At 32.4% G+C, this 18,382-nt stretch overlaps 1 protein-coding gene across 7 annotated transcripts in view; it reads right to left on the minus strand.

Annotated features, from left to right (window-relative positions):
• The window catches only part of LOC132742812 (zinc finger homeobox protein 4-like), a 145,966-nt gene that overhangs the window by 59,122 nt on the left and 68,462 nt on the right, over window positions 1-18,382 (minus strand). For all 7 annotated transcript variants that reach the window (XM_060731302.1, XM_060731295.1, XM_060731296.1 and 4 more), the window contains one exon: window positions 2,670-6,126. In XM_060731302.1, the coding sequence (XP_060587285.1) occupies window positions 2,670-6,021 (3,352 nt within the window). In that variant the 5' untranslated portion in view covers window positions 6,022-6,126. The remainder of the gene's footprint in view (window positions 1-2,669; window positions 6,127-18,382) is intronic.

An 18,382-nucleotide genomic window follows, 5' to 3' on the forward strand; every position in this document is an offset into this window, starting at 1 on the left:
GCAAAAACAGATAATCCCATTTTCTCGTATACTTACTGAACTTAAAACGACACGTCTTTATTGCAACATGTTCAGAAAACAATCAAATTACGATGGCACCATGGCCTCTTCTGTCATTCGTCTTAACACCAAAAACCTATATTTCTAAGTTTTTGCATATAAAACAGCAATACATCAAAATTACATTTACTTCAAAAAGCCATTAAAATACACAGCAATTCTTATAGTAAGTAATATCAGAGCTCCGGGTCCACTTGTTACATAAGTTTTCCTCCGCTATTGTCTAGTTGCCATGGCAACCAAAATATTCAGTACAGTAAGAAACATACAAATGGGTGATATTTAAACTGTTATAGATATATGATAGAAATCTTTTTCTTATGTTTGCATTAATCTATAAAGTAATTTCGATGGGGAAAGATTTACGGAGGCTTTATGATTGGGACTATAAAGATAACAAATGTAATACTTTATTTTTCTCAAAAATTAAAACAAAAACCTAAAAAATATATATATCTAAAAAAATGAAAAAAGTGCATGTAAAAAAAACTTGTTTAATTGATTAGAACCATTTTCCTAGTGTCTAGACAATAGCAACAGTAAGGGTAAGTTTTTGTTCATTTAGATAACTCTTAAGAGCATGTTGACAATTATGAAATTGAGTTACTCCCCTTTGACAAAAAAAACCAAAGAAAAAGGAAAAGAAATGCCAAGAATTTGACCAAAGATAAGCTAAAATAGTATGTCTACAGATAATATCTTTCATAAACAAGAACCGTTTTAAATAATAAGATAATGTGAAATAAAAAACTATAATAAGATAATGTGAAATAAAAAACTATAACGTTTTAGAAAATATCCTTTTACAAACAAAAAATTCAATTAAAAGTAAAATGAAAAGAACAACGCAAATATCTGTACAGAAAAATTTGTATATAACTTTATAATTAATCCTTAAAGATTTGACCTTAAGGAAAAACTCTCTTTTTCTTCTTTATTGACATCATAAAACATAATAAAGTAATTGCACCAATTAATATTTTCTATTTTTTACTATTTATGGACAACTAATGGCATGCATCTATATACATGTAATAAATGTTGTTTCTTTTTTTACTTTTTAATTAAACCAATATTCTTATTTATGGACATTTTAAAAACAACAAACCTAACTGGCTGAAACTTTATTTTTGCTTTCTGAATCTCACCATAATCCCATATACATGTATTTACGCATTTACCTTTTTAGTCTCATTAGCAATTTTACCCTTAAAATTAGTATGGAAATTTAAACAACTAATATATTCAAATGATCGACCATCCCTTCGAGCAGATACAAAATACTCAAAACTGGAATATATTTATAAAAACAAAGATGTTGTGATTTTATAACTGGTTAATTTCGATCATCAAGAATAAATTTTTACCTTCGGGTCAAAATCATTATCAGTAAGAGCATAGGTGTAATGATATCTTTTTATCGGCCCATTTTTACCTTGTCTAATGTTTATTACATCCAGAAGTCATGAACTCCCCGCACAAAGAAACCAACACAATAGCTGCTCTTTCCCATTTCTTAATGGTATTCAACTATTCGATACAAATTAAAATAGTTTTTTTCCTATATAAATGCACATTTCTTTTCATTATTCGTTGAAATTATTTTATCACTTTAACAGCTTAAAAGTCGGATGCTGGCACAGCTGTGAAAATGTGCATTTGTAAATTTCAATATTATGCATATTTTATTAAAGTGAGTTTTTGGGTACTTTTAACAGCAGAAAGAATATTATTCTGAAATCTTTGTTTTAGATAAACATGTATAATATGCTAAAAATGTAAATTTGCAAACAATACGGATATAAAAATAGCATAAAAATCGCATGAAAAAAAAATGAAGAGTTAAATATTTGCAGTGATACTGACTTGTCTATGCCACCGGTACTGAGCCAAATCCAGCCCGTACCTCTGATCTGATTAATATTGCCTCCCCTACTCTATATTAACATTTTGATATTGAGATCAATAAACTGTTCAAAATTAAGATTCCGGGCAAGTTCATTTTACAAATTCTGGTTAGAATGAAATAAAATACAAATGTATTAGGAACATACTTAAAGGAAGTCTTTTTGTTTTATAAAAAATTTTGTTGTAAACATATACATATAACATATGGCCCTAATGTTTTCTATATTGCATAGATTATTCTTTTTATCATACATAAAGTTAACAAATTAAATTTGATACATAAGCCAATTTGTTGCTTTTTTATGATAACATTCTCTTCATAATGACTTTTGATTTTTCTGACCGAGACATTTCTCTTAAAATAACTCCCAAACAAACAATATATCAATATACATTGTCAATAATAACATTTTGTTGTACCATTTCCGTTAAATTAATATGACTAAGTTGCATTGAACTTAAAATAACAAATAATATATCAAGTACTATCCAGGAGGCTTACAGAAGGTCGATAGTTCTTTTCCGGTACATGCTAAGGCACAAGCGCACATGAGATCTTCCTCCGACCTTGTCAATTTCCCAACCTTGTCAGAGTGACTTAAAATCTAACCAAAACAAAAAAGGAAAAAATCACATAATAAGTCAAGTAAACACATAACTATTTTGTCATGCTGACATCAAAAAACGATATAAAAACTTACTTGAGGTCATCGAAGATTCGTCATCAAACTTCACGGAAGCTTTGTCCTCTGTTTCTTTCACCATGAAGATGTCACCAATATCTATTTCTAACTGTCCAGTTTCTTTCATCTCAATCTGCTTCATACTTTCACTGTGTAAGTGTTGCACAGAATGTACGTGCTGCATCAGTCCGAGTTTCGATCGGGCGTTGAACTTGCACAAAGCACAGTGATAATATTTGTCGGGCTTTGAAAGCATGTTCTCCTGCTGTTGCAGATGGCAAAATAACTGAGCGCTGGCCTCATGACGTGGATTTCCTGTATGGATTTGAAGTTTGTGTATGCTATTTGTGTAATAGTCACATGCGTTACAACGGACTTGCACAGGATTGCTCACATTTAGATATTTCAGACGCCATTCATTGTTAGCCCCGCCTTCTTTTATGTGATTGACTAGCTGTAGCCGTTGTATATGTTTGTCTGTTTTACAGTGAAGCTGGAAGTTCGCCTTTAGTGTTGTTTTATACTGGCATAGATTACACATGTACGTCCCACCAGATACAGAAATATTGTCATTTTCATGTTGTTTGGTGCGATCCATCTGAAGATGCTGGTGTAGGGATTCTAATGAATCTGTTCCAAATATATTGCAGACGCAGCACTGGAACAGTCTATTTACATCCAGACTGTCACTTCCAAATCCTGGCTGTCCTGGACCTATCCCATTTTCCTTACTAAGGTCAACTGGTGCGTCACCTCCAAACCCTGCGGGAAGACCTCCCATCATTAAAGAACCGTCATAAGGAAACGTTATTCCGCCTGGAATTGGACCTGTCAGACCCAAGAAAGATGGGTCCTGTTGTAGCATTACTAATTGATTCATCTGATGAATTTGCATATCTCTCTGCATATGTTTCATGTTTTGCTGTAGTACCATCATATTATGCGTGTGTTTCTCACTAGTCATATGAATGCGTAGATTTCGTGCAACATTTGTTTCATAATTGCAAACGTCACATCGCCATGTCGGTTTAGGCTTTGCTTTCTTAATGCTATCATGTGAAGTGCCTGGATGTTGTTGACTTTGTTGTTGTTGTTGTTGCTGTTGTTGATGCTGCTGTTGTTGCTGCTGCATCAGCTGTTGATGGGGAGGTGTTTTTATTGGAGCATGAGCCTGTGACGTATGCGAGGGTGTGTGAGACTGAGGTAATGGGGGAGGAGCGTGGTTACTATTATTGTGTTTGTTAAACTGTTGCAAGTCTCCTCCGCTGTTAGCGAGATCCTGGACATTGTTCAAATGCTTGTCAGACTGCATGTGAATACTGAGATTGCCTTTTGTGGTAGTTGAGTAGTTACAAACCTCGCAGCGATACGGTTTGTAACCACACGAGTAACTCTCTCCTCGGGCAAGTCGGGGGTGAGTCTGATTTGTTAAACAGTACATACATTTTTGGTCACCTTCTGGATGTTTTTCTTTCATGTGGATTTCGAGTGTTTCCTGATATTTGTAGTGCCAGTTACACTTGGGACATTTTAGTGTTTTGCACGAGTTACGTGAATGCATCATTGTCATGTGACCACCTAGCGACTGAGAAGAGCTAAGAATCATATCGCAACTTGGACATTCAACTCCAGCAGCCCGTCCATTAGGGTGTTCCTCACAAACACCATAAAAACCCTGTCTTTGAGATGAAGTAAATGGTGGCAAGAATGATTTTGGCGATGGGGCAGAAAAATCATCTTGTATATACCTTTGGACTGAATTTACCGGAAAACTCGAAGAATTGGAGTTTGAATCTTCAGTATCCATTCTTATCTTTTTATTTTCAGACTCAATTCTATCACTTTTGTTTTCATAATTTAAAGTTTTTGTAGAAAGAGCATTTAACACTGCGGTACTAGCACTGTCCTTTTCAAAATGTCCTAACTGATTACGTATATCCTTTATTGACAAGTCTTTACTTTGTTTTTGATTAGATATCTGCGCATTGGATTCATTAAAAGAATCAGAGAGTTTTGGCCTTGTGTAAATGTAACTAACACTGGTCGTTTCTTTCAGAGAGCTCACTTTTCCAACTTTAGATTCTGCCAGTTCCGAAGTTGATGATTTTGTTCCCGCGTCTACACTGGATGATTTGATTGGTTCTAAAAATGACATGAGAGGATCTTTCCCTTTTCCAATACCTTGAATAATGGCGGATGAATTTTTACGAGACATGATTTCATTTTCCTCCTCTGTCAGATCCATTGAATGTTCATTTGTGGCATGAGTAGTGAAAGACTTAGCAAATCCAAATGAAAGTTTACATATAAAGCACATGAGAATTGGTTTCATAGGAACTGATGGAATTTGCGATGATTTCAAATTAAATGTCAATGAAGATGATGGTGAAGTTAGAGAATTAGCTGAGGTAGATGATTCTGGAGTTGATGATGGCGAACTGGAATTCATACGATCCTCCGAACTATCACCTGAGAGTGCAGATTTGTTTTTTCCTGATCTAAGATCATAAACTCTGTAGCTATGCATGATGGGGGTGGATTGAGATTTATGTGGCAGCATAAAAGGACTGCTCAAAAAAGAGTTTGGATTTCTTGGGACAAAAAATGCATTGTCAATCTGAGGGATTTCTTTGACCGAGGGCTCACTGCCATTTTTACCTTTCTTATCAATGATAGTGCCCTCTTTTTGAGGTATATCAATTAGAGAGTCAAGCTCACTGTCAGAATCACCTTCTATAATGTAAGCTGAACCATCTGGATTGTAAACAATCTTTCCGTCAAAACTTTCAACATCACTTAGTTCTTTACTTTCATTACGTGTACTTTCCATACCTTCAATACTTTTACTGCCAGCACATGTATGGTCCATGTATTCTTGAAGTGTCTGAAATTCATTGTCACAATTACCACACTCAACCAGATCTTCATTATCAGAAAATTCATCTTCAATTTCATCCAAATGATCATTTGTACTTATATCCGGGAATTTAATAATACTATCATTTACACCACTACTTTCGTTATGTTCAGAATGTGTGGATGTCTCACTACCGTCTTGTTTGTCATTTTTATCTGTACTATCAACTCCATTCTCTGACATTCTGTTAACAATTTTAGCACTGTTTGTGTCCTCTTGAAAATCAGAAAGCGGTGTTTTCAACTCCATCTTTTTCGTATCTTTTGGCGTGGAATGGTTGACAGATAATACTGAGTTTAAAGGTGTACTGTTGTATACAGATGCTAGTGTATTACTTGCGTTGAATGGAAAAGAGAACGGTTCCCTTGTATCATTGTTGTCTACAAACAGGGTCCGGCCCTTGGACAGGGAACCGTCTGCAGCAGTAAATGGACATGTAGACTCCAGGGCCATACTTACAGGCCCCTTAGTCCTTTATCTGTGCTTATTGTTTCTGGATGCTCTTGTAAAAGAGTTCCCTACCCATAATGCATTTCTGAATTCTTTGATTATGGAAACCTGAAAAGAGAACAAAAATTGATATTTATAATGCATTAAATAAACAAAACAAAAAAAAATATTTTTTTCATACAGTAAGAATTTTTCTTCCATCTGTTTCAGTTGTATATAGAAAAAACAACATTGTTTTGCATAACCTTACAATTAAAATTTACAATGATTCTTGATGACATTTAAAACAAAAATGTGTGCACAAATTATAATATCTGACTCAAAGTTAACAATCAATAAGCAAGAAATTTTGCCTTGCCCAAAGAGTGAACCAAGGAACCCTGCATTACAAATCCGATCCTCTTCCTACTGAGCTAAGTGGGCGGAGTAAATACAAATCTCATTAGGATTTTTATTTACGAAATCTACAGATATAAGTCAAATCTCCTGTTCAAAGTACCAACATATATAAAATACTAAAAACTTAAAACAGAAAGCTATTTTTAAGATTCTTATTACAAATTTATATATACAAGAAAATTGTTTCTGTAGATGATAAAAGAAAATGTAGTCAACTATTATAGCAACCCCAATTACAGCAAGTAATATTAATGTTCTTTAGTACATTTCTAAGAAGTGACATCAAAGACAGCTGAAAATTACGTATGATAGTTCAATATCATCTTTAAAGAGATTCTCTTTACAATTATTTCAATTACCATGATTTAAGAAGACTTGAATCAATTAGCAGACCGTAAGAAAGGCAAGAATCTCTAAGGTTACAGTATCATTCAATTCTATAATTCTTAGTTTCAATGGAAAATGCAGAAGTTTAATATTACACTTGGAACCTCGGTTAATTTTCTGGTGTAATTATGTCTTTTCAAGCAAACTTCTTTAATGTTATTAATTCAATCAATTATAAATGGTATGGTAAGGGGTTTTATAACATTACAGCAATCATATGGAAAGTTTTTGCAAAATAATTATACAATAATTTCCATCCATTTTCTTTATTTCAAATTTAATTTCAAATTAATGAAAGGTTTTGAGAAAAATTGTTATATGATAGTGGTTTTTCCCCCTTCCCCATTCTGCAAGTGTACAAGACAACATAAAATGACATTTAGGAGATCAAATTATATAGAACCTTTCTGATCAGCCTGATTTTCATCTTAACCCTTAATGTGCTGAATTACTTTTTAGAACTGGCCATTATCAATTTTGACAATATCAAGATGTTAATAACAAGCTAGAAAGCCAACAGTAAAGAGCTTGGTCAAACTGCAAGGACATGCATGCTGACCCTGCTCTATGCCGGTGGCAATTGCACCAGCTGGTAGAATTGTCAACATTATAGAAGTGAGATAGACTGTGTGACCTCAAATGGACCATGTGTGATTCAAACCAACAGTCATATAACCCTTATGGTAACAGAGGCCCCAATTAACAAGTTTGTATTATGCTCCAGAAATACTTTAATTTGTATCCCTAAAAAGCTTTTGTTTTTGGTGTCCTGTTAGTTTCCAAAAGGTTACTCAATGGCCAATCACCTGAACCATATTTTGTGTATGTTGCCTTCAGTTATAGTGTTTAGTATTTTGTATGGAAGTCAAAATGCTACTTTGTTTACATTTTGCTACTTTTACAATTAATAATGTCACATTCAACGCTACTTTCTTCAGGTTCTCTCGTAAGCATTTAACATGCTCTAAAACCATTATTTAAATATTTTAAAAATTATGTTTGTCCTTTTTAAAATGAGGAAAGAATTATTCATTTTTGACGCATAATGTGCCTTTAATGTAAACAAGTGCAAACTTAATTTTGGTACATTCACTTTTGTTTATTAACTCAATTCTGATATGTAACTTTGTTCTATCATCCTTTATTCATAATCTAAATTATTACTTTGTGTTACCAAATGGACACATTAATGTCGTTTTATTGCCAGTTTCTGCCATTCTTTTCCATTTCCAATCTATTGACCATATCCCTTTAATATTGCCTTTTTCTTAACCATTGCCCTCATATCTCTCATATCAAAGTTAGAATTTTTCAGGTATCTAATAAATCAATTTGTTAATCATTTCTAAATTTCATGAAAATATTTAATCCAAAATACAATTTTCCATGGTCTTTCTTTTTGAAAGACACACAGTGTCATGTATTATGTGGTTGGCATTTTTTAATGCACTACAGCATCAATTAAAGGTACAAATCTATGAACGTTTAATGTGTTTTTTTTCAGTAAGTTTAACACTTACAAAATGCTAAGATGTACTTTAAAGTACAGTCAAAGTATATCTGCCTTTTTCTCTGAAATCCTAGAGTACTTAAATAAATTAAAAAAAGATACAAACAACTTACACTGTCTTGCATATAATAAATTAAATCCCCCTAAAACATATATCACAAATCACTCAGTGAATCTGGTGTCACACACATAAAATAATTAAAAGTTGGTTTTAATACGAAACTTGGAGTGGCCTCACTGAAGTGAAAATAGACAATTAAATGACAAAACCATCCGAAATTTTCTTCTCAGATATCACAAAGATTAATTCAGATAAATGGAAAATAGCACCCTGGGGCCAAAATTAACAGGTAGAGAGATCTTAGTTATTTCACACTAAACAATACCCCTTTACCTGGGTTACATTTGTATAACAAACAAAATTTTATCACAAATTAAACAGTCCAGCTCTCTGGGGTTGCATTGATGCGCCTGACGCATCATTTAATAGTGACCAACGTTCCTTTTTTTTTATATTCGTATTTCTGCCATTCAAGACTTTTTAACAGTTGGACAATTAAATGACCACTGTGATTTTCAAATGGTAATTAGTGGAAAGGAATTTGGTTGCCATGGCAACAATAATTTTTAGTGTGATTGAATTAGAAGTTTACATGATGTAATTAGGAGTGTTAGCTGTAATTGCCTGTTTAACAGGGTATGGTCAGTTTCTATACATAGCTGACCGAAGTAATTATCTCCGGACAATAGGACTGTATAGCACTTATTTTACACTTTGGAATTGGGTTTTGACAATTTGTCATGTACATGAAAAGGCCAGATCACACTTGCTCAAATGGGTGTAAATTCAACAACAATTACAAAACTTGTCAGAGAAAAGCAACAATTAACAGCAATATTCTGACATTGGCAATAAGCTGTGAACATTTATAAAACCTGCATGTATATGTATAGATCAATATAATCATACAATAATATAAAATTAAGACTATATGACTATTAATTCTAGTGGCTGAATGATTTCAGTGAAAGGAAGAATATTCACAACAGAAATTTTACAATGTCCACCCACCCCACCCCCATCCAAACATTAAACTCAATCTTATTTGTTCCCCAAGGAAGATTATCCTATTAACTGTTCACCATCTCCCCAATCCTCTCCCTTCTCTTCCCATCCAAAAAAAGAGTCAGAAAATTTTAATTTTTTGAAAGAACGAAGATATAGAATATTTATAAACAAGATGTAACATTATCTTTTAAAACAGAAGCCAGGAAAAACATTTAACTATTTTAATATGATAACATAACAACAACATGGTTTTATATGATAAACAAATTTATCCATAAACATTAGATAATTGTAGATAAAAACCCATTAAAAACTTATGAGTTTGGTTTAGTGCGAATTTATAAAAAAAATACCTAATTGTCTTTTACAAAAATGATCAATTAGTCAATATACATTAGTTAATTATGAGTAAAACTTATAATTCAATTTGAAATTTGGATTTTAAAAAAGTATGTTATAAAGAAATTGTACAATGTTCTTATTAAAGGGACAGGATTAACAATTTTTTGACATGATAAAACTAAATAAATATTTTTATTACATTTGTTGACAATTTTATTTATAGGTCTGAACATGTGTACAAAATTTCCTTCAGATCATTCCCTCATGCCTTTTTCTTGAATTATCATTTTTAATGTGCCAAATGGTCTAAAAATAAAATTGTTTAAATGCTTTTAACTCAAATTGACTAATTATCACAAAAGAAAAAAAAAAATTTCAATAAAATTCTCAGGATTTTTCTCGACGATAATTTGCATATTTTTCCTTTTTCGTGCCCTAATTAATATAAGTATTATATATTTTTATGCTTTTTGGCTTTTGGACCTGAGGGGAGTTCCATTAAAAGGAAATACTACTCCAATAAAAAAACAAAACCAACATGATTAAAAACAAATCATACTTTCAATCAATGTCACCTGTGCTAATTATTTTAATTAATTACATTAATTAACAAATACACATGATCACTTATAATTAACCTAAAAACAAGAAAAGCAGTAATTAAGGATTTCATAATTCAAGAATGTCGTAATTAATGGTTAATTAATTTTTTTTTGTCGGAAAAGTAAAAATAAAAAATTTACATTAAATTTATTCTATTAAGGTTGAAGCATACCCATATTGAAAAAATAAGTTTAAATATTATTCCAGTCACAGTGTTCATCCATTATTCCTAATACTAAGCTATGAAACGGTCTTAAGATTTTCCCCAGGTTTGGAAAACTATTCCCGGTTTTATTTCTGTCATGCAAGCATAGTTTAATTCAGAGGGCTCAGAAATACAGATCTACCAAACACAAAGGTTAAAAAAAATTTGTTAATTTCATCTCATAATCAAATAAATCTTAATTCTTTATCTTTCGTGACCAATATTACATTATACTAGATTTTTCTTTTGACATTGTTTCTTTTTCTTGGTTCCATTGTCAATGAACTGCTGATTCTATAGCATTGTTATGCAGAGGGAAAAGAAGAAAAAACACCTGTGTATGTTTAATTTTACCTTTTATATCAGGATTTATATCCCTTGGACATTACGGCAATGTCTCGATGTAATACTCGCCTATTGTTCAACTGAACAATAAAACATTCAAATCTTTATAAAAAAGTTTCATTAGGTAAACTTTAAATCAACATTCATTTATAAAAATACAGAATTCATTAACCAATTATCAATTTCACCTTTTTTGTCAGTCATTTTAAAAACACAGATTTATGACTTCGTGCATTTGTTTCATTTTTATACATATATGTGGGTAGAGTGCGGGTCACATCTGTTCTCGTAAATTTAAACAGTAGCGTTTTTTTTATATTTTTATTATTGTAATAACATAACTCATAAATTTTTGCAATTTGGAGAAAATAAAAGCAACTAAACGGCTGTGCTTCTGCTTTATTACCTTAATCAAAACTCCGGGATTTTTATAATTCAAACTTATAGTTTGAATACTCATGAATAATTCGCCAATTATGATAAGCTTCCAGCCGTTCAATACCTTCGGAATTCGTCGTGTATCTTTCTTAAATGACATTTCTAATTCATTTTAATGAATACGATTTTTCCCAAGTTTCTGCTTCATTTAAACCGTCAATGACGAGCCAGTGACAATTATCATTGTAATTATCCCCCTTTAACACACCCCCCCTTTATACCTGCGAGAAAAATGATTAACGAAATATGTGATCTATTTTCGAAATCAAGTTTTATTAGTATCATGATTTGAAAAAAAAAAGTTATTCGCAGAGACGATTTCGCCTTTTAATGAAATAACTGTTAATTGTCAATCTTCTTTGTTGTTTAACCCTGAATTTTTTTCATCTATTAAGATCGTAAAAGAGCAAAGAATAGTTAATTATACAGATTTTAAATTCTCTTTAGAAATCAAAAATATAATTATCACACCCTGATGACACATTCCTTATTTGGTATTAAGAAAGATTTTCTGTGGAGGTTTAATGATATTCTGTATTGGTGAAGAAAAAATTAGTCCCAAAAAACAACAACTTTCACGATTTTCAATAAAAAAAAATTAAGCTGATAGGAAAAGTTATGATTAAAATGAAAACATTTCAATAGAAAATAAATTATCGTATTAATTCTTCAAACATATTAATTTAGTATGCTATATCATTACATACCTTTTAATTATATAAAAAAACACTTTTGCATCATACTTATATAGATTAGCAAATTATACATATAGCTTGGTTTCAACATTTTTTTCTTCTTCATTTTGCTCATTTCTTGTTTAAACATTTTAACTACCATTACAATGCCACAAAAACATAATACTGCACTTGAAATTATAAACTATTTTGGTTTAAAAGATTAACTGGGTTCAAACTCATTTGCAAAATAAAGATAAACTGTATATTTATGGAGAAATCGTTTAACATACACAAGGGCGTGAAGCTGTGTATCTGCGAATCATAAATTTTGAATGCTTTAATGAGTAAAATATTAATTGAAAAACATCTGTGAATTAATCAGGTGTTAATACTAAATGTGTGAAAAAAAAAGACGCAAAGTCACTATTTCCTATTAATATAAAAAGTTACGAGTGCAGACAATTTAATATGTACATGTACATCCATGTCGGTTCATTTTACGATGGCGATTATTTCAGAATAAATACTAAACAGGCACTGTTACAGACCCATCAAACAATAATGAACCCAAATAAAATGATAATGATCCAAAGAACATTATTGTGGGTAAAAGTTGAGAAACGATCCCAAATTATTTAAAATTGGGAACAAAGATTTTACACGATCATAATTATTCACCAAATAATAAAGTATAAATGGTATATTTATGTCATTTCATTACAGCAATTTCTTCATTTTTATCAGGATAGGTGTTTTCTCACAAAGTTAAGAAAATTGAATACACCCCGAGATACAACAATTACCTGTAATTAGATATTTTAATATTAACATCAAAGAAATTGGTTCATTTTTTGTTGGTCGATAAAAAAAACTTACGATTTTTCATAATATGACAACTTATATGTGTGAATTTGTAATTTTTTCAATTAAGCAAATAAGGTAGAGAGAAAACTTAACCCTTTCCCCCATGAGCATATTGTGAAAAATGGCCATTTTCACTGAAAAGCCTCCTCTTACAAGTTCAAACTGCTATGAAACTATAACAAATGCTTCAATACTAATCAAACTTGGCACAAATGTTGACTGGACCATTGCCTTTGTAACGACATGCTCAGTCTTAAATTTCCTGTTACCATGGCAACGAGGGGACATCTCAAAATTGCCAAAAATCACTTTTTTGCCTCGATTTTTTCCATCAAATTTTATTTCAAAGTGCTGCAACTTCTCAAGGGATTGAGATAGAGTCAAAGGCTTTTCAGCGTTGGTTACACGTTACCTTATGATCAACCTGGGGACATTTTAAGCCTCTCACAAGTCCAAAATTTTCTTGGCGATGAGGGGGACTCCGCCCCCCTTCAAACCCCCCAAACAGAAGGGGGCACATCCCCCTTCTGGCAACCCCCTGATGTATTATTTGGATGGGGGACGGCGCCGAATAAATGGTCACTTTTTTTAACAACATTTCTCAAACGAAAAACAGTGTTTGGGGTCTAAATAGGACATTTTTTCACTGTTTGAGGCCTCAAAAAGGGGGGGGGGGCAAAAAGCCGTCGAAACACGCTTATATAAGGGAAAAGGTTAATTCAAGGGATGTGATGTAATACATTCAATGTATAGCCTGCACCTGTGGCGATTGAATCTACCCTACCCATGTGATCAGTGCAGACCAAGATCACCCGTCAAATTTGTGTCATCTGATCATGGTCTGCACTATTTGCTAATCAGTCAGAATCCATTTTGAAATTTTCTCTTAAAATGATGAATGGTCTTTATATTGAGATTGAAATAAGTAAGATATTTTGCATGGAAAGTTACTACCATCCATACCTGTAAAATTTGTGAAAAAAATTTGTCCTATTAATTCAGAACTGCCCACTAAGAAGTTCATCTGTAACAAGTCAGACCTGCCTTCCAAACACATGTGAAAGTATATTTGCTAGCACTGTAAGAGCTTAACAGTAATGGAAACGTCCTTAGGTTCATAAATGATTAATTTGATTCAAAGGATTTTATTTGTGATTTTTTTCTTTATTAAATTTTGACTGAAATTTACAGATTTTCCAACTGAACAGAGACAGTTCCAGTTTCATCTGTAATATAATCAGTGAAGATCGGAAATCTGAAAGGAAGTTAATAGAAGTTAGCATATAAATTAGGAAAGAGACGACTTGTGAGGGAAGACGGGAGGGGCAGAAGGAGGGCTAGAGGCAGGGAAGGAGGGAGGGAGGGAGAAATGAGGAAATAGGACATAATCATGAGTTTAAAGGTCATAAATTAAGCAAGACAACCTCAGAGTAGTGTCTGAGGCAAAGTCTTGTGGTTTTTTTTGTACACTTGTCATAACCTTTTTTACAGGACCGTCAAAGATACATATACATCTTTTGTTGTTGATTTTCAAATAAAATCAAAGACAAAAACAAAATGATAGAAACATTTGTAAGCAAGAAAAAAAACTAATTTTTCTGCATGTTTTTCATTTTTTTTTTATAGAAACAGCCATCTGTTCACAGCCATTACCAGTTAACTTAAATCCTAACCTTATCTTACATATTTTTTCAAATTAAACAATTTTTTTTATATCTTCTTCTTTTCAAAACACTACAGATTTTAACAGCAACAAGACATCTTCACGCATGACATACTTTGAAAAGAATTTAAAGTAACAAGTAATTGTAGCATAAGAAATCACCTTCCCAAACTTTAATTATGTTTTATTTATGTGTGTTTAATGAAAGCACAAATCTCCGCATGTGTCTTACTATACAATACAAGCCCATTTAAATATTCAGGGACCAATGATGCATCAGCTTGTATGAGACTCATTTTGCTTCACTTAACCAAAGTTGGGTTAATTATATGCAAAAATGTTAATCCTTTCTTAATTTCAAGTAAAAGTGTGAAATCTTTAGCTCGAGATGAATAAATACAAAAATATCAAGCTTTTACTCGATCCTGATTATTATTTCACATTTACTTAATTCTGGTTACTCTGTCACGTTCACTTGGTCCTGATTAGTTTGTTACAATTTTGTTTTCATAATATTTATCTTTACAAAGATAACCATGCTTTCACCAATTCTGATCACTCAGTCACACATGATCTTGATCCTGATCACTCTATAACAATTGATTCTGATCCCTTTATCACACTTATATTAATTCTGTCACACCAGATTCTGATCACTCTGTCACACCTGATCCTTAACAATCTGTCACACTTGATACTGATACCACTGATCACTGTCACACTTGATACTGATACCACTGATCACTGTCACACTTGATACTGATACCACTGATCACTGTCACACTTGATACTGATACCACTGATCACTGTCATACTTGATACTGATACCACTATCACACTTGATCCTTAAATAACCCCACACTTTATCCAGATCATGGCATCACACTTAAAACTAATTTCACCTAATCCTGATCACTATGCAACACCTAATCATTCTGAAACACCTGATTCTGATCACTCTGCCACACATGGGTATTTTTTTCAACATTTTGGGAATACAACTAACACCATTTGAATTTGGAAGAACAAAAAAGCAAACTGGGAAATTTTAGAGTAACTCACTGTGTCACACTTGACCCTGATCACTGTCATGTTTATTTCTGATCACTCTAATACTGATTAAAAAGCTTTTAGATAAAAGTGAAAAACAAAAACTGATATTTGTACTGTAACTTTTCATTATGACACAAGCTGCCTCTTGTGCTATGAACTGACCTGTTAAAAATAGTTGGCCAATACCTAAATCCTACGCTTAATTTGTATTATAGGTATGCACTGTTTTAATTTCAGAACAACAGTTTATCAATTTTGGGGATTTCAATATTAAAATTGAGCAACTAGCAGTACTAAGACTGATCACAGACTGGCTGGCTATATTCTTTGCTTTATATAATAGTTTTTCCAACAACCTAGATAGTAAATTAATGAGTCCGGAACATAGTATTATACAAGAAACATGGCAATGCCATGAAACCAGGTTTTCAATTATCACCATTGTAGATAAATATGTTGTATTTGAAATACAAATACAAGCAACAAACAATGTAACTATGTGCAATGTAAAACATGAATAATGTAGGAGGAATTGCCACTGAAGAAGTGTTCACTATAATATTATGTATAAGGAAAAAAACAAAGGGCCATAATTAGGTCAAAAACTATCCAATCACAAAACCCCGACAATATGTGCCAGGGTGCTTGATGACAAAGTTTCTGTGAAAGTTTGAACAAAATCCGTTGAGAAATGTAGGACGAGTTCAGCACAGAAGAATTTGTTCACTATAATTATATTGATAATTCTGTATAATAAAAAACAAGTTACAAAGTAGACATGAAATAATATATAATATCTTTTTTAAATTATCTCCAAAGATGATATGACCTTTGACTGCCAAATCAAGTTAAAATCATGTAAACAGGATTTTCAATGTTAATGTCACTGTGACCTTGAACCTTGGAGCCAGCCATGCGGAACATGCGTTCTGCACGTCATCTTGATGTGGTAAACATTTGTCTGAAGTTTCATCAAATTCTTCAAAGGGTTGAAGAGTTACAGAAGCGGACAGGATTTTCAATGTTAATGTCACTGTGACCTTGACCTTGGAGCCAGCCATGCGGAACATGCGTTCTGCACGTCATCTTGATGTGGTAAACATTTGTCTGAAGTTTCATCAAAATTCTTCAAAGGGTTGAAAGAGTTACAGAGCGGACACAATTTTCGTTTGACAGTTAAAATCATGTAAACAGGATTTTCAATGTTAATGTCACTGTGACCTTGACCTTGGAGCCAGCCATGCGGAACATGCGTTCTGCACGTCATCTTGATGTGGTAAACATTTGTCTGAAGTTTCATCAAAATTCTTCAAAGGGTTGAAGAGTTACAGAGCGGACAGGATTTTCAATGTTAATGTCACTGTGACCTTGACCTTGGAGCCAGCCATGCGGAACATGCGTTCTGCACGTCATCTTGATGTGGTAAACATTTGTCTGAAGTTTCATCAAAATTCTTCAAAGGGTTGAAGAGTTACAGAGCGGACACAATTTCGTTTGACGCCCGCCCATCCGCCCATCCGCCCGCCATACCCCAATCTAATAACCAGGATTTTCAAAATTGAAAACCTGGTTAAAAAATGATCTTTCTTTTGAGAATGGAAAAGTTTTCTTCCTTTGATCCTGCCTGGTTGCATAAGAAAGTCATCAAGGTCACATGTTCAAATCTTCCCTAGTAAAGCAGTTTTAATTATTCTACTTGACGGAAAACAGATTTTTGCAGTCATTTGTTCTTTCATTGTATTCGATAATTTTCTAGACTCCAATTCTAACAAAAACATCACTTTTATTTGACTTTAATGACCTGTAGAGAATGTAAAATACACAATAATATTCATTGAATACTTGTTTTAACATCTAAACCAAATGTGCCTTAAACTATTATAAAAACAATTTTGTTTATTATTTCAAATTCCGTCTCTTTTTTCAGTATTGTTGTTTTTCAAATCCCCTACAGGAGAATCCAACTGTGTAATTTTCTCCTCCAATCCATAAAACACTACCATTAAATCAATTAGCACTGAAACAAAAAAAGTCGGCACTTTGCATCATTTTGTATACAGCCAATTAAAGACATTCTCTGTATGAACCTGTGCAACTCATTTCAGAAAATTCATTTTGCCAGCAACATAAATCAGCCTCATTAGTAGCTAAAGTTTAATTAAGTTTGATCGATAGGCCTTAATTAAGAGCCCGTCTTTGAAATGAAGCAATTAACAGTCCCCTGGACCTATTTCCTTCCTGTCATTCCATTTAAACCCCATGAAAATTTCCAATTAAGTCAAATAGTTCAGCAGTTCAATTAAGTTTCAGCCATAATCCAGTCTCTACAAATTACGCTTGGATTTTTTTTGTTCGCTTTCAAATTAAGTTTAATGTGGGGATAAAGTGCAAGCAAAGACAAGTCCTTTTTATACCAAAATAAAAGCTCTTTTTCAATAATTTCCATCGTCATATTTTAAGGTAACTTATGCAAGTTTTTTTCTTTTTTTTGAAACAACTCATTAAAGAATCACATAATCTCATTACAGGATCATTAGAGACTAAAATACAAGCCATTATGATACAAAGTCGACAATAATTTAAATTATTATATCAAAATAATCATTTGTGTAAATAAGAACTAGAATTAAGAAAAGCATTTTCCTATGACTCAATATAATACAGAGTCGTATAATTTGATAAATCTGATTCCCCCATGATTTAACATGATCATGCCATTACTCATGGCTTTCTATGATATCATCATTCTTAATGGCTTAAACTCCATTATAATATTCATAAAGATCAAGCATTTCTCATAACTTAACTA

Source organism: Ruditapes philippinarum, unplaced genomic scaffold (genome assembly GCF_026571515.1).
Source record: "Ruditapes philippinarum isolate M1 unplaced genomic scaffold, ASM2657151v2 ctg57_1_1_1_1, whole genome shotgun sequence".
Taxonomy (NCBI): Eukaryota; Metazoa; Mollusca; class Bivalvia; order Venerida; family Veneridae; genus Ruditapes; species Ruditapes philippinarum.